General features: G+C 36.8%; 1 protein-coding gene across 1 annotated transcript; it reads left to right on the forward strand.

Annotated features, from left to right (window-relative positions):
- The first annotated feature begins 9,082 nt into the window (after nt 1-9,082).
- Nucleotides 9,083-15,217, forward strand: LOC149773579 (uncharacterized). The gene is made up of 6 exons (XM_089946283.1): nt 9,083-9,135; nt 10,189-10,319; nt 10,915-11,029; nt 11,527-11,641; nt 12,878-13,042; nt 15,086-15,217. The coding sequence occupies exons 1-6, from the start codon at nt 9,083-9,085 to the stop codon at nt 15,215-15,217; spliced, it is 711 nt and encodes a 236-aa protein (XP_089802409.1).
- The last annotated feature ends 11,235 nt before the right edge of the window (nt 15,218-26,452 follow it).

The following is a 26,452-nucleotide window of genomic DNA, read 5'->3' on the forward strand; positions in this document are numbered from 1 at the left end:
AAACTGAAAATGGATTCAAGAATGAATCTAATCAACTTCCTTATTATGATCAAAAGGAAAAGTTTATGTACAATTTCCAAAGAATCAGAAGAAAATGAAGAATTTTTTAAAAGAAAAATCATGACATTACTATCAATATAATCATTAGTACTGATAACTGTTGATATTATAATTTGTAAAATCAAAGCAGATCGGGATCAATGTTGTCTGTTCAACTAATTACTCCTAACTGATTGCAATGACCCAGATCTACTGTTGCATTATGCAGTGGCAGATAATTTGCAGCTTGCCGTTGGACTCGAACCTTTTGCAAAATGAACTTGATTTTAATGAATTCATATTGACCAAAAATTATATTATTGTAGCATAGCAATAGCTGAAAGAATATGTCAGATTAATAGCACATTAAATTAAAGACTGATTATATACTGTACTAAGATTAAAATGTATCATGAATATATAATAATCCTTTACTTTTGTGTAGTGCGACTTGAAGCACATATGCATTTTTCCATACAAAGGCAAAGCATATGCTAGAAGGCTGTGTCAGAGTTAAATCAGTTGATACAAAGGAATGCTGTTACAACCATTGCTTGTTAAAAACAGGTTACTATTTCTCATCAAGGTAAAGAGAAAATAAAATCTTACCATATAATGTGAATAGAAAAATTCTAGCTTTAGGGAAAAGATTTATGTGTGTGAGAAAGTATCCTATATCCCCTGATATAATTCCTTTTATCACAGGGTTATTTAGAATTCCCTATCTTGCCCTTACAGCTTGAGAAGAATCATTTGTTGCCAAGCATGCATACCATTTTTTTTGCAAAACAGATGAAAACACAGAAGTCTGTTTGCAATTTTCATGCTATAAACTCGGCATAGAAAATGCCATGTGATTGACATCACAAAGAACTTATCTAACCCTAGAATAAGATAGATTTATCTAGCCCTTGGAAGAAAATCAGGATACTTCTGTCCTATATTGAAATGAAACAAGCACCAAACTTAAAACTCGTGTACCTAATATGCCTGACTCAACACAACCTCAAGTTCTCTAAACTGTGGTCATTAACTGCACTCACTCCTCTACTCAGGTTAGAGAACATGATTACCTCCCTTTACTTGACAAATATATGTGTTAGTGCATTTACTATTTATCAGAACAGTAAATTTTACTCATACATTTTGTATACACATATTGAGAACTGCCCATCAATTAAACCAATTTAAGAATAAGATAACCTGCCATATGATGATTATGATTTTCAACCATTTACAGTCAGGGGCCCTGAGTGGCCGAGTGGTCTAAATCACTCTCCGTTATGGATTACTGCCATCTCACCTCTGTCTGTGTGGGTTCGAGTCCAAGGCTCGGCTAGTGTGGGTAGTGGGAAAGCCTGCCAGTAGCTTCTCGTGGGTCGGTAGTTCTTCCCTGGGTTTTCCAGGGTTCTTCCTCCACCAGTTACACTGGCCGCCATGTATAGCCTATATTGTGCTGAAAAATGGCGTTAAGCCCTAGAACAACAACTAGAACAACAACCATTTACAGACCTGCCAACCCTGACAAGTCCGTCTCAGAGTAAGGTAGTTGATTTTTTCACATAAGATTGACCAGTTTTCAGTAAAATATCAATAACTGCTATTGTAAAGCTGGAAAACATAATTAAAAGTTTGATGCATCAATGATAAACATCATATTCAACTAAAAAGTTTGTAAAGTAGGCATACACCTTATTTACCACTAGTACAGTTGCACAAATCCTATGCAGTTCAATGGCTTGTTGCCATCTCTCAACTTAACATAATTATTGGAAACTCTTTTCCATTTCACATCAGGACGGCCATCTAATCTCCAGCCAGGAGACATACTCAAATTAGCACGCAATGTCCAATAAACGTAATTGTGTCCTTTCCAGCTCTTTTTCACAAGAATCTGATTACTCCTTTTTATTCTTCTGAACTGACTATTAACACGTTTTTTAGAAGCTTATTTTCCATTTCGTCTTTAACATGCAACGCTTTCTGGACGCCATTTTTAAAAATTATCTAACAGTTTGATCATGCAGACAGTTTGCATGAACAAATAGGTGCATTTTAAAGCTTCTGGGATGCCTCAGTATAGTTAGTCTGGTTCCCTGACTAATTTCACATAGTCTAATATGAAACCCGGATCAAAATAAAACATGGATGAACCAATTATCCGGATTTTTTGGCAAGGATCATTTTATTGTTGGTTTTGCTAGTATGCTGTAAGTCTGTATTTGAAGGGTAATTTTCTTAAGACTTACAGCTAAATCATAAGAGTTGGCAGTTCTGCATTAATGTTTTGCTCATCAGAGCAGTGTCCCACTGTATTGTTTTTCAAAATGATGGTTAGAATAATCATGGTTCTTGGTCAGTTAAAGGAAAAAAGTTTTAACATTATTCAATAGTATAAAAATACAAAGACTGTACTGTAGGAATCAAAAGTCAGATATTTTATGAGGTTATATGTAAAATAGCTTGCAAAATCATTTTATTAAAGGGCAGGTGAAAGTATTCAACTTCTGTGCTTCCAAAATACTAATATGATATATACTTGCTTTTAAGATGATTCCAACTGCAAACTTCACCGACCCATATCTGCTGTCACATAATACTCAGGCAGATCTGGATCTGTGTAGTTTGTTAGGTGTAATCAGTAGAACAAACAGCAAAGACCCTGATCTGCAGGTGCATTATGCTATGGCAGATCAGGATTTTTGCTGTCGACAATCTGACTTGGCTTATGAGAGAGCATATATAGTATATATAGACCTTGCATATATATGTTATACAAGAAATAATACGAGTCCCAGCAGTAAAACGAATTTAACAGAGGTATATCTTCCAAATTGTCTACAGGGTCTTTGTCATGTGACTTGAACTAAAGTACTGTGATACTTCTTTCAGCACTAGTGCAGTTAGTGAGAATGTGACCTAACATCCTGTGATAACACAGAATAGTAAAGAATAGAGTACATTTGATGCAGATGTAGGGCCTTTCTCATTTCTTGGCCTCATCCTCAAAAACATGGTGTAAATGGCCGGTGCATGTGATGAAATACAGAGTCCAAGAATTTCCTTCTTCTTCCACCACCAAACTATAGTCCACTATTTCCTCACAGGACTTTACTGTTACCTGGAAGAATTCATCATTGATATTAGCATGTGTCCACTGATATAAAAACTGACTTAAGCATTCATCAGCACAAGAACAAATGAAACACAGACATTATGAACGTGTTAATTAGAGTGAACATATATGTCTCCCTCCTATAATTACATTAATCAATATAACTACTTATAATACAATGGATAATTGCTGGCTGGTTCTCAAAAGCACTCTTAACACATTCCTCAATATACCCTGCAGAAGAACAGACAACAGAGGCTTTTCTCTTATCTGCACCCATTTCTGATTTACCGCAGTCTGAATTGTAATATAAATGCTGCTCAGAAACAAAAAAAAGGGGAAACCAAAATTATACCAGTGCTCAAAAAATCTGATAGCCCAATGCCTGAGGCACCTCTAATTTGAGATCAGGTCCTTCCTATATTCTAAGAGAGGTGTTCATCAGACTTATCAAAAACAAAATAATAAAATTTACCAGAGAAAATTTGTGCTGATGAATGTGGAAATGTGTTTTCAAGATGTTGACATATTATGTGTCCTACAGGAAGTTTTTACTAATGTAAGTAATGATTTTAAAATACATCCAAATTTTAAAATAACAATTTATATTTAATGTAATATGAGTAAATGCGCATACAGGAACTGTAGGACTTGGCTATATAATTGAGTAGTCTCTACATGTAAGACATAGCACATGTTGATTTTGTTTCGGCGCCAAATGATCAATATCAGCGTCAGGTCTTACATGTAGGACTATATAAATGAGTATCCAAGGACGTAGCTACGATGTCGTAGCCTCAACTTGATCTGTCCACGAGGTACGAGTAAGGGTACTAATATTAGTACTACCTAGTCCTACATGTAAGACATAGCACATTTTGATTTTGTTGAGGTGACGCCCACAACATAAATATCAGCGTCGGGTCTTACAGGTAGGACTATAGTACTACCAAGGACGGAAATGAAGTTCCTGCAGTGACATTTATTTTTAAAATAAATTTGCATGTGCAGAAGAAAAAATTTGCTCGATGTTCACTTTTTAAGACCTACTCAACCTAAAGAATATATATAATCGCTCTTGAATTATGCATAAAACATGAAACCCACCCCTAGTAACTTCATAAATAAGTTACACACGTCTGAACTGTTACGAAGCGTTTGTTACCTTTGTTTCGACATCTTTGTGCGCGAAAACGCAAAGTATGTCGTTAGTTATTCTGTACACGTTATGAGTGCAGCCAGATGATGCAATTATTGATTTCATTTCAGCATAACAATCTTCGTTTTTGTGATTGAAGTACCCGCCACAACAAGTACATGCCGCAAAAAGAACGTGCAGTTGAAATTCAGAAACGGATAACCAATTTTTATAAAAAAAAGAAAGGAAACAAATTTTTAAAAAATCTGGTGTTTGATTACGATGTACCGTAGATCTTATTTTCATCACTTATAGAATGTTTGTTGTTTTGTTGTTGTTGTTGTTATTATTTTTGTTTTCATCATCATCATCATCATCATCATTATCATCATCATCTATGCAATCGTTGATTGGAATTGGCATGTGAATGCTCATTTCTTTGTTTTGTTGTGTCCCAGCAAGGAATCAAAAGTTTCTATGAATGTAAGAAATGATCTATTATAGACATGTAACAAGAGGGGTCATACATAGTGATCATTGAAGTTTTGCAGAAATTTTGAACCACTACGGATAAACTGGATTATGAATTCCCTATCATATAGCTATTGTCAAGAATAATTCACAAAAAGGTACATATTTTAGAGAAATAGGAAACAAAGTTGCTTCATTACCACAATACATGAAGACAAGACGCAGATATTTTGCTTCAACAAAATTACAAAGGGATTATGAACAGTCGTTTTACTTACACCGAGAAGGAAGGAGAGAAATGGAGTGTGCATAAAAGCGCCACAAGCTCAAACGCATACCTTATCAATTCTGTATTTTAGTCTCAGTCAAATATATGTGGAGAATCAAGTAAATGTCTATGGAAAAAATGGCAACATTGATTGAATTATCTACTACAACCAACTTCGTGTTGACGCGAATGTTGTTTAACGCTTGCACTTTTTAATTCATTGATAGGTCTCACGCAGTGACATCAGTTCCTAAAAAATAGCTAGCAGCTCGATTTCGGACCATTCGAAACTTTGCGTTCAATACTACAATCATAACTCGAATATATAGAGGCAGGATACTGTTTTGTAAATTGGCCCTAGGCGAATTTCTGAACTTAAGGCTTTGGTTTGACTTTTTGAGCTATTATTGTGTAATAATTAAAGATATGGATATATTTGTGAATTTGGTCTTTCTGGTTTGTGGTGTTCTTGAAATTGAGGTCATTGCACAGTATGTAGCCAGTGAAATAGCAATAGTCGGCTAGGAAGCAGAGCTAGCTACTTATAGCAGTAGAAAGGTTGGTTCTAGGCAAGTAGAATATATAAAAAATGCTTGGATGACAGCTATTTTAAATAGCATCAAGCTATTAGGTACACACTGTTTTTCAAAATTACGACCCAGGGAAAGGGATTGTGTTTGCACTGTGAGCATCACATGTTCTCAGAAATGACCTTCAAAATATGCATGTATAAATTTGGGCCCATCGCTGTTTCACAATAAGGCCGATTCAAATATAATTATGTGCTGATTCGGTCCACATGAAACATTATATAATAAAGCAAACAACGGAACAAACATATTATTTTTGACCAATGTTTTGATGCGAGCATGTCATCTGTTTTTATTGCAGCTGATCAACAGAGAAGATATAATGATAACCGTTACCATTATCACCTGATACATCAACAAACTTGTTCGACACACACATTCTCAATAATATGATTGGGATTTCCATGTCAAATTGGTTGAAACGGACATGATGCCAGATGCTTCCAAAAATGACGCTGCACGGTTAGGTTGAATTTTTTGCAACAGCACGAACGTTTGTAAATAATTATTAAAATTCACATTTAGAAACAAGCACGTAAGAGAGACATTGTAAAAAGGTATACAGATATAGGTATAACTTTAAACAAAAAACAGGTGTCATGTTTACCCCGACCCAGAGTAGCCCCAGTTGAAACATGTATAATCAAAGTAATTCTGACAAGCCATTGTTTGATGTTAAACATTACCGCAGGCTGCCACTAATCCATTACGTAAGATTGTTGTGGCTAGAAGTGGAGAGCCGGACCTAGGAGTGCGAAGCCACCAGATAGCCATTTATCACCTAGGTGTGGAAACGTTTATCCAAGATCAAAAGAAGTTGCCTGAAGAAGTGGGAGTGTCTTAACTTCTTTTCCCTGCAGACAGACAGACAGGTTGAACTGGTCGCTAAGACGATTGGACAGGGTCACAGCGCCACCCAATCAGAATCGAGATAGGGGATAGACCCTGATTTGGGTAGAATGATATCTCCGCGTCTTCCGGCAAGAATTAGTTCGCTAAGAGAAATTACCCAGAGAGGAGGTTAGAGTAACTCCGAATAGCCATTCGTTATTGGCGTGAAAATCTTAGAACAGGAAATTCTAAGTACAGACAGCTTCAAAAAAGGAAGCTAGGGACAGACCAGTTACAGTTTGGTCCCGTAGTCTCAGATAGAGAGACGGAGGAAAGGAAAAGAAAGGAGAGAACTCAGGAGAAGTTGAAGTCTGGGAGCGAAATTGGAGGAGGAGATAGTAGAGAGGGAAACGGAGTCGAAGGAGGTGTTAGAGGAACGGAAAGAAGGAAGGAAATAGGCGGGGAACAAGCCTCGTTGAAGAAAGAGATGAGTAGATGCAAGGACAGGGGGAAAATCGAACTCACACTGTAAATCACGGGATGAATTAGGCTGTTACTTGGTCGATGGAAAGACGAGTGATTGGAAGATATCGTTTTAAATTATCGAATTTATTAAATTGTTATTGATCGAATTTCATCTTCGTATATCTATAATTTAACCGTCGGCATAGCTGACTGGGGGCTCAGAGCTGTAAATCTACCTCGTCACTAATTTAACTTTCTAACCTCACGAGCCAGGGTGTAACTTTCATCATAATTTAATTAAATTATATTGGAAGAACCCCACCCCAATGCGTGCAAACGTCACAACAAACCTGTCAGTAAATTTAACGCCCATGGATAGACAAAATAACATTCGGAATTCCACCATAGAATAACCTGGTCTACCTGATGTTCACCACATGCATTATTATTATTTAGGCCACTTGTACGTTAGTACATTCAAGACTACAGGCACAACAACGCCTTCAGCGCTTGAACTTATTTTTTAATAAAAAACACTGGAATTTAATTAGAACTTAATTCATTCGGACTGGCGATTTAACTTTTCGACTACTTCGGATTTAATTTACATTACTGTAAGTTCTTTATGAGTTTTCTCTTTTATTCTACAGAAATAAATTATTTTACAAAACGTATAGGTTTTTTCTCCTTTCAAATTAGTTAGCTTAAGACCATAGTGTCGTGATATAACATATGTACGGATTAAATCCTAATACTACAGGGTCACGGCACTAAGGGGAAGGGACGCGTACAAAAGGCTGATAAACAGCGTGGAGATTTGCCATGACGAACCCTAGAAGTACCTCAGCATACATGTCATCATCGCAAAACCTTTAGTTCTGAATTTTACCTTATTATTATTATTATTATTATTCGTTATTATTTTGTATGGCAAGTACTGGCGATCGATACCTTCACAATACATCTTATTTGTGTGTGTCATCAATCAAAAACAACAAAAATCAATATTCTAAGAGACATTTTTGGGAGACAGTTTGTATCAAACATAATTTTCACTCATTTTAAGCAACTTGCATTTGAAAATTAAATCACTTTGGTAATAACATTTTAAGACGACAACGTGGCTGACAAGCTTCAAGACCATACTACTCATGTAACCACGTGACATGCAATATTATTTGCAAATTTTGTGATAATTGTTTTATTTGCATGGTGATAACTGATATTAAGATATATACCTAATGAAATGATATCAGCCTAATCGGTGGCAGTCTATGTTAGAATACATTTTAATAGAAATAATGATAATCTCGTTATGAAAATGATAATATTGTTATGAAAATGATAATCTCGTTATGAAAATGATAATATTGTTATGAAAATGATAATCTCGTTATGAAAATGATAATATTGTTATGAAAATGATAATCTCGTTATGAAAATGATAATCTCGTTATGAAAATGATAATCTCGTTATGAAAATGATAATCTCGTTATGAAAACAATGATCATAATCGTTATCAAAATGGTAATATATTTAACCTTAAGGACCTAATAATGTTTCCTACCTGAAGTGTTCTCGGCATGTTTTTTTTTAATTTTTTTAAATGTTTTTCTAATTTCATGGTGTTTTTTTTTTGTAATAATATTATTATATGTTTTTTTATCTTATAGGTGTTGTCTAATGTTGTAAAGCGCTTAGAGCTTCTAAAGATTAGGCGCTATACAAAGTCCTCATTATTATTATTATTATTATTATAACAACAACGATAATATCGCAATGATCTTCATTTGTTCGTAGCAATAATGTATTGTTTTGCTAATTATTTATTGAAAAACACTGTACTTTCAGAATTCTTTTACATTCATCTTTTGTATTGTGATTCTATCGGGATTTGGGAATTCATAACGTAGATAGACCCAATCGAAAAGTAAATAAATTACATTAAATTGATATAGCAAACACAAGGAGAACAAAAGTTTCATTTAGGTTCTGTAAGATGGGAACAGTCAATTAACCAGTCATACGCGTGACGTCAAAAATATATACGTCATCCTCCGTTGTTAGGCTGTACGTTACCTGCATTTACGTAGCAAAACCTAACAGACGTGTTTTTCACACTCTGAGCAAATTTTCATAAATCTGTGTAGACAAAAGAGGAATTATGTCTTTCATTGTCGGTGATGGTGTTTTAGATGATAACTTCCTTGAACTGACGTAAGTTTCATTAGAAATTTTGTTTCAATATGCTGAAATATATCGTTTTTGTCAATGTTCCTGACTCCACTGTTTCCAAAGCGTCATTACACATTGAAGGGATCGCGGGGTGATTGCTGTCAAAGTTAAAGTTGTTTAATGTTACTGGACAAAATCATAGTATATAAATAGAAATAGGATACTGAAAGGATGCAAGCAATTAAACGTTTACATTAAAAAATAAAGATAAATAGTTGCAATTATGGATTCTATTTTGATATACTTAAGCGTTGAATGTTATTTGACGCCTGCTGAGGTTGATGTATATACCATATAAAGTAAAAATACGTACAATAATCCCATGACAGGTACAAAACAAGTACCAATGTTCTGTGATAGATACAACAATGCTTACTAAAGTACCATAACAGGTACAAAAATACGTGAAATGATTAGCTGATAGGTACAAAAAAAAGTAATATAGTCCCATGAGAGGTACAGAAATAAGTACTATTGTGCCTCGATAATCGGAATTAAAAGCAATTACTTTAGCTTAACAGTTAACCTTCTAAAACCTTTTATAGACTATTTGATATTATCATGGAAATCATTACTTGTATCCTCTCTAAGTAGTGTTTTCTTTGCTCGTTATTACCCATGGTTTCAAAGTATAATTTGAAAGCAGATATACACATTTAGGATCAAATTATAATGCCATATTTACAACTTCAGTAACCTTCTTCGGTTACGGTTGTTTCTTCAAGTCCGCTCTGAGACTTTACGAGTAGACGAATTTAATGACTAGTCATAACGGATAATATATGGGAAATGAAAGACGAATGATGGGTTTAAATTTAACTGTTTTGTCAAATTTTAATAAATTAAATTCAGATCTTTAAGGGTATTTAATGTCATAGTTTTGCTTAATTCTTTTGAACAAAAGTCTTATTGGGAAGGTTGGTAGAATTCAATGATGTAGGTAAAAGTTACAAGAGTACAGGAACCTTTAATGAAGAAAGCGAGTACTTTACTGCCAAACATTTAAATGAAACGTGTTTCACTTTTAAATTGCAGAGACTATTCTGTCTGGATGAAGTTTCTTAAAAGAAAGGCAAGAATTGAAGCCGAGTTCAGTCAGAAAGCCTTAGACTGGACCAATGACGTCCAGAAATATGTGGACAGTCTGTCCATTGAAACGGGGACTGGTAATACTCTGTGTCTGTGTCTGTCTGTCTTTCTGTATATATATATATATATATATATATATATATATATATATATATATATATATATATATATATATATATATATATATATATATATATATATCTTAGTCCGGTGTTGAAACGGGGACTGGTAATACTCTTTGTCTCTGTCTGTCTGTCTGTATGTCTGTCTCTCTCTTTATATATATATATATATATATATATATATATATATATATATATATATATATATATATATATATATATATATATATATATATATATATATATATATATATATTAGTCCGGTGAGTTGCTCTGAATAGCATGACATGTCGTGGTTGAATTGAAAGAAATTGTGCAAGATAAATCTTTTGCGAAATGTGCATCTTAGTACAAAACTCTAATCTTGTAAACAGGTAATCGATTTCACCAGTAAAATAACAGGCTCAGGGGAATAGTTCGGGTATCGAAAAAGTTTTGCTCTTTAGTCATGGAGCTAATATGGATATTTTTTTTCGGCGAACAATTTGATACCTAAAAATCATATTGAAAATATAACACACCTAACAGTCACTTTTTTTAAAAACTTCAGTTCTTGATAAAATGAAGAGAATTGTTGGTCACCACGTCATTCACTTTCGAGAGGGAGCAGAATGTTTCGCCAAATCAGCAAAAATTGACAAAGAGGCGGCTGATAACATGAGAGGGTATGTAGAAGAACTTCACAATATACCGTGATTCATTAATGAGTCTGCAAGGTTTTCTTATTTCAAAAAGAATTTATTACATGTAATTTAATATTTAAATGTGTAAACCACAATCTATACCCAAAACGTTATAAAGAAATGCAAATACAGTGACTAGTAGGTTAAAAATTAGAGACTGGACTCATACCTTAGTTTTTATTTTCTTACCAGTTTCCAGCGTCATGCTAATATTTCACTAATTCTGACTAAAATCTCGGTGAAACCTATTAAGCAGTTATTTAGTTGATCTGATCACAAGTTGATTGTTTTGTGTTTATTTAGGTGCTGTTGAATTAATTTTGAAAAGTGTTGATAGCCACGTTATATTAATTCACACGCAGGAATACAAAAGTATTTTGAGTGGTGTACATGCTATAACTGTAAGTAGATAATTGAACTAAGGTCAAGATTCAGCCATTTTTCGTGTCATAATTTTGTCTAATATCACTGTTTTGCAGAGTAATTTCCACCAATCAAATGATACCGACTGACCTATTGGAATGTAGAGAAGCATTAAATGATAAAATAAATGATTACCTCAGATGCAAGGCTGACATAGAAAAGCAAGACAAGGTAACAATGTTGCATCATTTTTATCATCATTTCTCTTTCACCTTTTAATACAATAAGCACATACACTATTTACATTTTTTTTTTTTACAGATACCTTAAGAATCAAACACTACTGACACTTTGTTAAGACACCGTATGAAATAAAAACTATTTACACTTTATTTTGGTAATGACACCATATGCAATAAAGACTATTGTCACTTTATTTGTTAAAGACATCTCGTGCAATAAACATTTAGAAATATTATAACTAGATATAACAAATATTGGACGGAGACGACACATTTTTAACTGAAATGGACTATTTCACAAACCACAAAAGGACAATGAGCAGTCTTCCGGAAACTCACGTTTAGATTTAAATATCAACAACCTTACCGTGTCAGGGACCCACTGGCGACAATCAGGTTAGAAATGATAATTGAAGAATGAAATTACTAAGTTTTGTGCATTTTTTGTAACCTTGAAACATTCCATTTTCACAATCGCAAAGGGGTACAAATAAACATGAGGGCATGCTAATACTATAGAAAAATCCTTTTGTTACATATTTAATACTTTCTGAATGCTTTAGATTCCTGTAGTTCGTTACAGGGCTGGGTAAACCGCTCGACGAACTAGGCGGCTTCCAGTACACTGTCGGGTTATTAATTTATTATCGTTAAATATGTTAAGTAAATAATGAAATTAATAAATTATCAAGTTGAATGTGTATTAATACTAATGAATAGTTTATAATAAGCGATGCCCTGAGAGGGGTGGGGGTGGAATGGGGCGCAAAATGGAAGGTTCGTCTAGGGTACCAAATACTCTTGCACCGGACCTGGTTCACACCTAGATGGACTTGTACAAAAATAAAAATTGCACAACACACCGTAAAACATGTACATATATTAGGTGTCATATATGTAACAAAGTAAAATAACAAGAAAGTAATAATGACTGGTTCAGTGTTATAAATATGAAGCAAAATAATGATAAAATTTGAAAAGCAAAATACAAATTGCATAGAAGGGTTGACTCTTGAAAAAAATGTAAATTTGATGCTTACATTAGAAACCCTACCATTTCTTTCTCGAGTTTCATTTAATCAGCATAATGAACAAAAACTAGATAGAAGCCCCTTGACTGGAAATAGCATGTTTTCACCTCTTAGATGTAGCTGTATAAGACAGATTTGTCTGTGACATGGAATGTTTTCCAATATTACTATTTTATTATTATGCATTATTGCAGAAGGTGGACACAGCCCTAGAATGCCTGTATTTACTGGCAACAGAACTGAAAAATAAAGAACCAAACAAAAGACAAAAAAGGGCTGCGAAAAAATCACATTTTGCTATCCAGAAGCATAGAGTCCTAGTCCATACGGAAGAAGAAATGAGGGACAATTTGATCTCGGTATGCACTTTTTACTTTACTCATATACTAGTGTAATAAATTTTAGTCTGTTATCCGTTCTAGACCCCCTCCCAGTCCCACATTTTCTCCTCTCATGCATCTTTCATACCACTCGATAATTTGTGTAAACTCGTGTAGATTATTTGCCAGAACAATAGTTCTATGGAACGATAATCTATGCTGCTATCTTTTTCGAATGAATATATCTCAATCCATATATTTTTTCAGATCACATTTTATTTACAGATGTTACTATTTCATTACCCTGCAGAATTCGTGCCATGTCAGTTTTTGTAATGCTTTTCAGTCCCTGTCTTTGCATTATGTCCCTAGGCTTTCAAGTTGGTCAGCCTACTGTATTTCTTCCTTTAAGTCAAACATTGTTGCTCGTGTTGTACAGTTTTGTTTGAAATATATAATTTGTTCCGGTGTTTAAAGTGATGATGGGGCATGGATTCATCTAATATATACCCTTGTACAAATATCGTGGCATCAAGTGCAATCAGTTTTGTGCCTCCACTGCTCGCAGAGAAAGGTAATGGTATCTTGATTTGGTCGTGTCATTTTGTCCGTGCGTCCTTATTTTAGACTTTCTCTCTTAATATAGATAATAAACATAGTACAGGACAATTAATTTATTACTCCATCAGAACCAGATGAAATGTCTAATTCATCGATATCATCGTCTCTTCTCGTTTAATGACAACGAAGCCCCGCAGTGTGAAGAATGAATCTTGACTAATATTGAATGCACGCACACCTACGGCTGGCAGTAATTGGTCGTGTGGTCTACATTTCTGCTTAAATGTTAATACAGTCAATTCACAGGTTAAAAGAATGGTGTTAGTTAAACAAATAGATCAAACAAAATTCACTTCTTAGCATCCTAAGTATACGAGATTCATGTATCATTTAAGAAAAATAAATTCAAACAAGAACCTTAAGATTCGTATCAAAGAATAATTATACATGACATTAAGACATAGTAATTTGTGCTTCGGTAGTAGCTTTCTTTCCACTTTAGCAGATCAGTCTCCTCAGAACCCTAGTTACGTGTCTCTCAAAGTCTCCCAACTACACATCCCGTGGGCAATTTTTCGAGAGTCTATTTTACCCCCGGATCCAAGATTTTTCGCTTAGACTACCTAATTTTGTGGTGTAAGACATTTGTGAAACACGAGACATCACATGGGAGGCACCAAAAGACGGTTATCGTATCATAATTCAGGTTTATATAACCGCCATTATTAACGCATCCCGTCCGGGGTTTGGCAAATTTTACATTTTTCTCCCGCTTCCACCAATAAATCGTTCTCAGCAAAAGTTTAAACTTGTTAGATATTTTCCAACAAGCACCAACGAAGTTTCTGCTCCATTTCAACCCGTGACATTTCAATAAACAAAACCCACTCTTCGCTCCATCGTCCAGTTCAGCCTTATTAAGAATCAGTAATGTCGCTACCAGATGTATTCAAACACTAGCGTCATCAAACATGCCGCGGACTTAGCCCGGTGCAAATCACACACATCAACTTAAAATGCTACATGTTACAATGACATCTGTAAAATTTACACTATTACAAGAAGCAAAGACCACTCGAGGTCGACAAATAATATTTGGTAGTCATTCATATTTTTTCATATATTAACTTGCTAGATTTTCAGACCACTAGAACATTGCGAAATTGCATTTTTTAAAAACATTTTTAACTGAGCTTTTTGGTTGCCGAAAAGCTTTCTTGCACGAATAGGCAATATTCATTTGACATGCGCAATACCCAATAGACGTGCGAAATGTGGTCGGTATACTTATGTAGAATGCCTCAGTAGATTTTCATTCCAATTGAAAGACAATTACAAATTTTCCAAATTTTTCTTTTGACCTTTTTGAAGCTATAAAGTTCGGGATTTGCCGAAAAAGAATAGTCTCTATCTGGATTCATTTTTTTAAATATGAAATTATAAAACATCTATCTTCTTATTCTATCTTTGACGTTTGCCTGTGCTATATTTACCTTCAGTTCTTGCTCTCCTTTTTCTCAGCTGTCCGACCTTTATGAAGACAAAGTCTTGCTGTTTGCCTGCTCAAAGGTAGACAACTTTGTCAGCACTTGGAAGAAATTCTATCTGCAATATGTCAGCTGTGCTTCTGTTCTCTCCAAAACGACTGAGTAAGAATCCTTTACCTGCCCAAAAAAATATATATATTTTTTTTACACAAATATATTGTTTCAGTTTTTCATTTCGCCCGGCTTCCTAAATTAGCAACGTTTTCATATAACCTCTTGAAATTCTTAAATTAATATTTCCATCAACAAACATTAATTAGTTCTATGAGGAAAAATACACAAAAACAACTATTTCAAAATTAGACACCCAGGCAAATGCATGAGTGTACAGAATGGGTCGTTTTGTTTCATAGGAAACTGCAAAAATAGGATGCTTGTAGAAATCCAAATTATCGGTCATGGAATACGTTTGTTCCTCACCTTGGATAAGCAAGTGATTAATTCCAATTACTAATTTATTTTCATCTATCCCTCTCAGCAAATATATTTGTCTGTACGAAACTTGACCGTTGGCTTGTACTTGAAAGATGGCATTAGCATGCATAATAGATGTTAATGCGGCTTACTTCAACAATGCCTCAAATAAAGTACTTCACAACTTTCCCAAAGGTAACGTAAATTACTCAACAGCTGTCGCAAATAATGTTATGTGATCTACACCGTTACTGTACCAGAAAAGACAAATTATGCTTTTTCTTACCTGTTCTTGTAACAGTTTTATTTTACATTTCGATTCACGTCTGCCAAACTCATACCTTTGTTAGCTGCTAACTAATTTATGCTGGTGCATGTGGTTTGAATTTCATCAAGTCTCAGATGTGGATAATTTTTATATACCTTTCACGTACTTCAAACAATTTATCATTCAGCGTCTGAAATTATTATTACTCACATGTGTGCTAAAAATTTGGAATTTTAAGTTGGAATAAAAACGTATGGAGAAGAGAATTTTCTTGTTTAAATTTTGTAGGTGAGACCTTTGCCGTAATTTCACAACTTCTTTTCCTGGTTACTGAATAAGTTAAACCACCTGAGCTGTTTACTGTACACACTCTGAAACTATCTGAGAGTGAATAATAATAATAATAATAATAATAATAATAATAATCGTTGAACAAAGCATATTATAAGAATTTCTGAGTTGATATTCCACTTTTCAAGTAATTTAGTTTGTATCTCTTATATGAGCTTTGGGATTTCCTAAATCAGAAATGGCGGTACAACGTTCTAATTAGTCCTTGATGCACTATAAGCAAAGTCAATAGTTTTTTCTTTACCAGTATAGGTGACAGTAGCGCATTTTCATTTTTCCAGTGACCATTATCTAACTGCATATAACGAAATAGATGAAATCAGTACAAAGAAGGCAGCCAGAGAGTTGTTAGCTCTTTCAAGAGAGATAATCGAACAGCCTTGAAACAGGGTATGATTTTAATGCCATTAAAACCAGTTTAGTATATAAGTTGTCTGACAGGCCCACGATCGTTATTAAGAACTTAAAGGCCGAGATTTGCGTCTGACCAGTAGATAAGATGTGGGTTATAAAGCATGACTGATTTGATAGGTGTCGCTTTGTTATCATGCCGATAAAATTGTGGTGTGAAACGCCGGTTCGAAGGTATTCTATCATGTTCTGTTTAGCATTATATTAATTGACAATTCATCTACTCGCAATAAATTTCTACTTATTGGTGATTGTGTGTACCATGACCAATTATATTAGAAACCACGTGTGAACAGTCTCGATATTATTCAAGTTAACACCGGTCTATAAATATCTTTTATGTTTAAATAATAAAAAAAACAATTGAAAAGAAAAGCAATGCTAAATCGACAAAAGGCCGCGTGCAAATGAGACTAGACATGCACAAACTTTTACAAAGTGATTTGGTCATTCTACCTTTTTCAAGGTTATGCTGGTGTTTAATTGTTACGAAATACAAATTAATTCTAATTAAAGATTTAAACATTGTTTTAATACGAACATTACTATTTAAAGAATCAAATATATCAATGAAAAGGAAGAATATATAACGCTTTGAAAATACTAATATTCCTTATAAAACAAGAAGTGCTCTCAGATATCAGGAAAAAACAAGTCACTGATCAAGTGGTGGAGTTGATGGGCATCAAGCCTGATTTTACTCTGTTGAACATTCATCAGAGGTCAGAGACAAAAGGGCCAAGGTGCTAAACGTGACAGTAGAGGAATTTCAACAACTGTGCAGAAAATATTTAAGACTATTTGCTATTTTTCTGTGTGCGAAGTTGATTAGGAATAGATTGCATGGATAATAGGTTTAATGTCATAGCTATTACCATTACATACAGAAAGGTGTGAATGGATTTCAACAGATCTACGTTGTGTGTAGCACAATATGTATATCTGCATTTGAGAGAATCTATTACACATTTAATAATTAAGATGTTCATAAACATGTATGTGTGTTCAATATATTTCTTTGATTCTTTATACAGGGATATCCATAAGGAGCCTAACTATCTCCTACAAGGTGGTGCTTCTTTCCAGTTCCCTTTTTGAAAAGATTACACAAGTGAAGGAATCCTTCCCGATTAGAGGTTGATGGCAGTGTGATTACTTCTTTTGTGTTCTTGTTCAAAAGATTTTCTTGTACATTGTTTCATTTGGTGAATAAACCTATATTTTAAACAACAGCTAACAATTTTCCTTTTCAAACCTATACAGTATATTTTCTTCATTTTTAGGGTTCAGTTATATCTGTTTTGTCTGGTATCACAATTTTTTACGTTGATATTGGGGCACTCACCAGTTATTATGTACTTTTGAGAGAGTGACGTATGTAAGTTCAATTGTTTTGTATTTCAAACCTTTGGATATCGTACTTGTGGAAATTGTACATGATCTAATCACACTGTTAACTAAAATGACTGCTCCCTTGTGCTAATAAAATCAGCCAGAATTAGTCTAAGGTACACTATCTTTAGTAGCTATTAAAACAGGGAAAATTAATTTTGCCAGACTAGATAATACCAGCTTCTGAAAGTGGAATGAATGAATAGTAGTGAAGGGGGATATTATAGGGTCTATGGGATTTATCATTAAAAACACCCTTGGGAACATATAGGGTCTATGTAAATTTAACATGGAGAAAAATCGTGGGAACATATAGGGTCTATGGGAATTAACATGGCCAAAAATCGTGGGAACATATAGGGTCTATGGGAATTAACATGGCCAAAAAACCTTGGGACAATATAGGGTCTATGTATATTTAACATGGCCAAAAACCCTTGGGACTGTATAGGGTCTATGTAAAATTGAAACAGGGAGGGTCTCTATTTTTTTAAAAAAAATAAAAAAACAAAATAAAAAAAGGGGTAGGCAATGGAAAGACTATCTCTTTTCGAGAAATATGGGGGCCCTGAAAAGGGCCTTTGGGTTTTCTTCTTCTAATTTCTTCTTTTTCTCCACCAAGTTCTTATTTTATCTCCTACACTCTTCTTCCCTTTCTTTTTTTTCTTCTCCACCTCTTCTTTCTTCTCTTCCTCCTCTTCTTTCTTCCTCTTTTCATTTTCTTCTTTTTCAATTTTTTCGTTCCATTTGCGTATTCTTATTCTTTCCTCTTCATCCTCCTTCTCCTCCTTTATCTCTTTCATGACACCACTAATCTTGTCCTTTGCTTTTCTTAAGTTGTTAATCTCCATTTTTACTCTATGCGGACTATAGGAATAATGGTCTTCAACGAGTCTTATTAGCATCTGTTCCATTATTCCTAAGTTGTCTAAAACGTCTTGCAAGGTTTGTATTTTGTCCATTTGGTTTGACGCCATCTTCTTTTTATTCTTTGCAGAATGGTTTGAACAACGAACACTGTGGGTTCTTATAGTGAAAGCGCGGACGTGAAGGAAAACATCCCCTTAATAACATAAAATTGATCTTACCTAGATCATGACCCAACATCGCGCGTACGTGAAGGAAAACATCCCCCTACTTTCTCATTTCATATAATATAACCACAACTATACTCTCTACATACGCTAAGAATCAGTAAATAAACCCATAATCTACTATTTACACAAACTTACTTCACCATTTACAAACACAAACTTACATCAACATTTACAAACACAAACACACACACACACACACAAACACATACACTTTCACTATTAAAAAAGAGTTAGTGTTTATTTTCACACTACTCTACCTACACTCATTGGCAAATTAATAGTTATTTCTTTTCTAGAGTATTGGGTAGCCCTTAAAAGGGCTGTTTTTTTAACTCCAGATGCACCTATCTAATGGTTGCACCTTCCAGGCCTGGCGCCGCACACGCATCTTTGACTCCAGTCTCTTTTTACTTTTTGTCTTGAGAGTGCAGAGGCGGGATGATTCGCTTCAGCACCCCAATCCTCTGTCTCGGGAATATTGTATGACATCCTCTCTTCTAGTTTTTTTTCTTCCTCTTCCCTCTGTCTTCTCTCCTCTTCGTTCTTTGTTCTTGCTTCTTCTACGATAGCCTCCGCTGATAGTTCATTTACTATGCGCCTGGCATATTCCAGGTGCATCTGGAGTTCTAACAGTTTCACTATTCTGCTATTCATTCTTCTGGCTGTGTTGATCAATCAACAAGGGTAGCTGGACTGCCGAACGAGTTTCAATTTATACTGAAAGCGCGGACGTGAAGGAAAACATCCCCCTAAAAACATAAAATTCATCTTACCTAGATCGTGACCAAAATCAACAACAATGCGCGGACCTAAAAGAAACACTCACTCACTTTTTATGCTACCCATCACTATTTTAAAATTTTTTATAAATCACTTCAATAGACTATTTACATACGCAAAGCAATCCAATCTAACCCAAAATATACACCTCTAACAGCCAAAAAAACAAACATCATTTTAATCTACTATCCATACCAACATACTTAACCACTTACTAACACAAACACACAAACACATACACTTCCACTATTAATAAAGAGTTAGTGTTTATTTTCACACTACTCTACCTACACACATTGGCAAATTGATCGTTATTTGTTTTCTAGAGTATTGGGTAGCCCTGAAAAGGGCTGTTTTTTTGTTTGCTATGGCATTCTTTTTTAGTTTCTAAGAATGCGATGTCCTCTGAGGATAGACTTTCTGGCGATAGGTCTGCTTCTTCGGAAAGAGAAGAAGAACTCTTTGGTGTCGATACGGCAATCGACAAAGCCTCTGTCAGCTTCAGGTTGTTGCTGCTGTTGCTGCTGTCTCTGAAGTCTGTACTTCTCTGTCCATTCTTCTTTTTCCCTGTTCATTTCTTCTCTGAAGAGCTCTTCTATCAGGTCTTCAGTGATTTTTAACATTCTCACATTCTCTATTTCTTCTGGCTTCGGTATCAGACTGTGTCTGACCCTATGCAAATTCACGTAGGCTTCGTTGAGTTTAGCTAGTTTGGAGCACATCTTCGTAGGAGGATGAGTCGACAATGGATGGTTAGACTGGAAACAACCCCCGGTTCTTAAAGTCAAAGCGCGGACGTGAAGGAAAACATCCCCCACACGGTTTTCGAGCCGCAACGTTCAGTGAGTGTCATGAGAGGGATAGTAAGAAATGAAAGAGCATCAATCCAACATTCTTATAGCTAAACAAACCACAAAGGCATTTTTTTCAAAACACAACATTTTTTATTCAAAAATCACTTAACACTAAACAACAACTCTAACATTTTTAACAATAATCCAACATGATAACATCAAACATTTTTCAAATCACAAACATTTTTTTCTCAATGGACAATCTACTTTAAACAGGGCTGACAACGTTGTGAATGAAATTGTGATTTCCACTGTTGGAAATCATTAGGCCATTGATGGACACTACGTTTCCTAGCTTGAGACAAAAGATAAGCATAATGGTCACAAAACCATCGATCTACTTTCACATCATTTCTAGCAGAAGAACGAGGATCAAAATGAGTCACTAAATGTTCTAAGGAATAGCCCAGGCTGCGATGATGCAGAAAATACACACAGTACTGTCCACACACCAAGGAATCTGTGCCTTGTAATTTCACGTTATTGAATCGGGTGGTTTGAGCATTTCTTCTCATAAAGTCGATGATATCGTCTTCCAAAGGGGGCAATCCGTACGAATCGAAATATTCCACACATCCATCTTGAGGAAAGTAGACGGCTACCCAGTGGGTTCCTGGGAGATGACTGTCGTCCGTGTTGATCACGTAAGCTTGATGGTCTTTAGGTTTGCGATGAGGGAGTTCATCTTTAGCACAGACGACAGGATTCCAAGAAGCCGTATACGAACTGTGGTTCAAAAGGTAATAAAGTTCCCAGGTATCCATTGTTTTGTGTTTTTTTCTTCACAGGTAATAATAAGTTGTCATTTCGATCCTGACTTTTTGCTTGAAAATGTCTGACGAATAAACGGTTATTCGTTCTGTTTCTTCACTCTGATTCAGGAGAGCTTCGATACGATGGATCTCTTGAGTGGTTAATGGTGGACAAGAATGTTCACGCAAGTCTTTATACCACTGGTGCAACACGTCTTTGTTCGAAATGAGACTCCAAGCTTCGTCCAGATACTCGTCCAATTTTTCTTCTTGACTTAACATCAGGCATTTATCGTGTTGAATTTGACTGGGATGATCGTTTTGACATCCATAACAATTTTTCTTGATCAATTCCGTCATTTTATCGACCAAGTGTTTGGCAAAACAGGAGACTAAATGGGCTTCTTGTTCTGGCCATCTCGATTTCATCATGATCACTTCTTCTTCTTTTTCTACAGTCTCCTTACATTCCATGTCCAAAGTTTCTCCACTAGGTAAAGAGGGATAACAGTCTTCCATGGTTTCTAGTAATCTAGAATGACTTCTCTCAAACTGTTGATTTCTATCGTATTGTCGAATTCGGCATACAGGATGACCTTCACTGTCTTTGGCAGTTCTTTTGCAAACTGAATTTCCACACGAATCTGGCCTGATTTTATAGGGTGGAAATGTCCCTCGTCGCTGCCTTGGTCTGGAGTGAAATCGAAAGCCCACAAAGCATAACCTCCTGCGTAATCGTCGTACGTAATGCCGTGACTGGTGTTGGTTCCTAACTGACCGGTGGCTTCGTACAGGGACAAGTACGATCTCAAGTAATTTGTCTTAGTCTCGTCGTCACTAAAGACAGGTTCGAAAGGTCTGGTACACAAGGTCTTGCCATCGCGACTGACTTCGACTTTCTTCACAAAAAAGTGTTTAAACTCAAAAGGATTTTCTTTGAAGGCTCCGTTGAAGGCTGAATTCTCGACCATACCAAGGATTAAACGCTTGGGTAACTGTCCTTGAAACAGATGATCTTCGATCATGGAATGATGGTTAGCAGGAATGGTGAACGTTTTCACTTCCACACGTCGTATGGGATACTTGGCGGTCGTTCTGCTCAACGTTTGACTGATGTCGTTTCCCACTTTAGGTAACACTTCCACGCGTCGTACGTAGAGTTTGGCCTCCTCGATTTTGCTTTTGGGATTGATGTCATCACTATTAGCCATCACATGGAAAGCGGCACTGCTACGATTCAGTCTCAAGCGGACATTCACCCCGTTCAGCAAATATTTCTCTTGCAACCACATGTCCAAATGCAAACGATCCATCAGTTCTAAACTCTTTCCATCTTTGATTTTGTTTCTCCGTTCTGTAAATCCCTCATTGTATGGTTTATCTTTATTAGTTGTAATAATTTCGAATGTTTCAAATTCGTTAGCTTCGTCAGGTTCCCATAGCACGCAGGCATTGAGATGGGTGTTCTTGGCATCTATTCCGTACGTCAAGAGATTTTCCAGGTAGGCACGATAAGGGTAAGTATCCATGCTGCTACTGACTAGTTTGTTATTCAAGTACAAGTCCACTGAGCTGAACAAGGAATGCATGAAATTGTTGACGGGAGCTACTGGCTCAGTGTCTATAGCATTTCCATCCTTATCTAGAACTTTGACTTTCAAGTACAAGTAACTGCTATTCAGATCGATGTAATCTTCGGGCTGTCCCTTGATTTCAAACTCGATGGGAGCGGAATCGGCCAGTGAGGAGACGGGGTTAAATTCCACCCATTGGGATTCTTGCATCGTCATCATCGTGGGTGGCATGGCAAACAGATCCAGTTCCGTCTTGGAACAGGCGCAAGACTCTCGGTGCATCATTTTGTTCTGTTCTTTCTCAATAATCGAAAACGTCTAAGTCTCGAACGGTTCTTCTTTTCTTGGCTTTTCTCGCTTGAAGTCTGGTGAAAGGGTGTTTTCTTCTTCGTTGTCTCTTTCTGCCTTGTCCTTGCTGAATGCCTGACTCGGTAGCGTGCAGGGCATTTATAGGTGTGTCTCGTCGGCCCAAAATGTCTTTGCCCGTTTGCAGCAAGACATTTTTGCCTGCCCTCATGAAGGCTTCTTTAGGGTTTTGTTTGTCGATGATGACATTTTGGAGAAATTCTTTGCCTTGCGTCAGTGCCCCATCTTTCAAGGCGTGCAATCCGCGTGTCACCATCGGTTTCAACACCGGGGCCACCCAACGAAAGGCCGATTTTAACATGTCTCCTAAACCGTGTCCTCGCTGTCGAGCAACCCCTCGGTACACTGGATACATGACTTACTTACGAGTCGTGAGAGAACCGTTTTCGAAAATGGAGTTTCACCGTGATTTTTCCTTTGGTGAATGGAATATTTTGTCCCAAATCTCTTTTTATAGCAATGTTGACCGTGTCCAAATACGACTTACTGACAGGCAAATAGTGAGGATGGACAAATTCGCGGTGGACGTGGTAAGTGTTTCCACCTTCCTCGTCAGTGACCGTGGCAGAATTTACTTTGAAAGGAATGACACGCAGTAATGGTACGGAGGTGTGTCCCACCACGTTGTACTCCACCACATCGGAGTACACGAAGATCAAATTCAGTCCTTGGTTCAGTTCTACCGGGTAACGAAAATACCTTGCAAAATGCCCGTCGTTGTCAATCTCTGCCCTTTTAATTTTTTTGGTCTGCTTATCCGTGACCATATTGAGGTCTCCACCCAAAATGTCATACAATTCAGGGCAAAATTTAATACGTATACTTCTTTCCTCACTTTCAAATTTGATGAGTAGACGGTGAGACTGTTTGTGGTACTCGATGGTGACACGTTTACCTTCTTTGGTCAGAACTTTGTCAAAGGTTGCATAGAATCTGTCAGCGATCGCCTCCACCAGATGTTGACCACTAAAATAATGGCCTGAATTAATTTTAAAGCGATAAACGAAAAGAGGAGGAGAAGAGTCACTGCTGCGGGGTAATAGGTCCTTTGCAAGATGTGAGTTATGTTGAGGACTGCCCGTCATCTTTTGCTGCAGTGCTGGGTCCAGAATTTCGACGTCAAAAGTGTTTTGACCATCAATGATGTTTTGGATTTGTGTTGGGTGAATCATTTCTACCAAAGCCACTTCCCAATGGGCTTCGTGATCTAAGGGGATGGCCTGAGGTAATTTAGCCGTGTAACAGCACAACTTGTTGTGGGGAAACACCTCCATGGTACTGTCACTGGGTAAGGTTAAGTAAAATTGGTTTTGGTGACTCATAATTCCAGAGTTCTGTGGCTGTCCGAGGGGTTAGTGGATGTCAGAGGCGTGTCTCCGCCCAAAATGGGGTTCTGATTGTGATTGGAGTGGTGACTGACACTGGCACTGGACACAAGGTTCCCGTTGTTCCCGTTCGAGGAGAATTTCAGGGAGGGATTGGGAAGCAGGTAACCGATGCAACTGCTCAATAAAATGGTCCACAATTGTTTGTCTCCTTGTTGCAAACTCAAATTGGCAATGGCTGCCCCGATGACACAATACACCACGAAGATTTGGCAGAAAAAGACGATTTCGGTTTTAGGCACACGTTCTCCACACCACACCCACAAGGGTTGTTTTTGTAAATCTTGCACTGAAGAACTAGGTGAAGAAGGACTGGTTGACGTAGCTGCGTCTGCTGTGTGAAAGGGCATGATGGTCACTTCTTCTTTTTATAGTCGATCACTTGCGAAGCGTCGATCCAAGAATCGAAACTGGGTGGATATCCTTTCCAACGTACTTTGACTTCTTTGACACGTCGTTTGCCCACTTTACGGGTTCTGCGTTCGAGAATGCTTTCGATGTCGTACACGTCGTCTTCTTTTTTGGTGACACGTTGTAACTCGGGCAAATAAAACGTTCCTTTGAGTACTTCTCCGTTCATGTCTTCCAATTTATAGACGGCAGGATGACGGCCATGCACTCGTCCAGTGACGCGAAACAATTCGGTCGTCCAGTTAGGTAAGTAACCTTTGTCGAAAGTGCGTTTGGTTTTGCCAATGCGCACCCAATCTCCTACGGCCAACTCTCCACTTTTCTTGGGGACAGCCCTCGTCGGGGACGTACCGAACAGGCGTTCAAACACCAGCACTTCGTTGTCGGGAGTCACGTCTTGCGGGGCACGTCCGATGCTTCGATGGTAAGATTGGTTGTACGCTTGCACCAGGTGCGGTAAGATGTCGATGTACTTCAGAGTGTGATGATGCGTAAAATATTTCCACATGCGTTCTTTCAAAGTGCGTTGAAAACGTTCCACGATGCTGGCTTTGGTTTCGGGATTCTCGGTGGTAAAAAAATGAATGTCACGTTTCTTTAATTCTTTTTGGAAAGCTTGGTTCAGAAATTCGGTGCCTTTGTCCGTTTGCCATCGAAGAGGGTGACGACCGCTTTGTTTCAACACCCGTTGCAGGGCTCGCACTAACTCGCTGCTCGATTTGGAAGTCAAGGGCACGACCCAGGCAAATTTGGAAAAGACGTCGATGACACAAAACAAATATTTGTAGCCACGATTGTAGCTGGCCAAATGAGAGACATCGGCTAAATCGGCTTGCCATTGATGATCGATGCCTTCCACTCGGGTGCGACTTCTGGCAAACTTGCGTCGAATGGGTTTGTGTAAAGTGTAGGTAGCTTGTTCTTGTAACCATCGTTGCACTTGAGGTAAACGGAGACTTTTCAGCCGCGTTTTGGCAGCACGATACAATTTTTGAACTCCTGCGTAACCTGCAGGATGCGAGGGATCGTAGTAAATGCTGGCTAAGACTTTTTCCATTTTTTACTTTTTGTGTTGGTGTGTTAATAAGTCACCCACTCTTCGGTGATGCTACTTTGGGTGGGTCGAAAGGGTGGTTTGGAAACGGATTTACGTGTCCGATGGGCTACGGGAGTAGAAGTCGAAGGTAGTGGTGGTGGAGGTGGAGGTGGCAATGGAATGGCTTTGGTTTTCTTTTCTTTTTTCACTTCTGGTTTCCCTTCTTTCTTTTTCACTTCTGTCGAAGGAG

Source organism: Sinohyriopsis cumingii, unplaced genomic scaffold, assembly GCF_028554795.1.
Source record: "Sinohyriopsis cumingii isolate HCF-2022 unplaced genomic scaffold, ASM2855479v2 utg000624l, whole genome shotgun sequence".
Lineage (NCBI taxonomy): Eukaryota > Metazoa > Mollusca > Bivalvia > Unionida > Unionidae > Sinohyriopsis > Sinohyriopsis cumingii.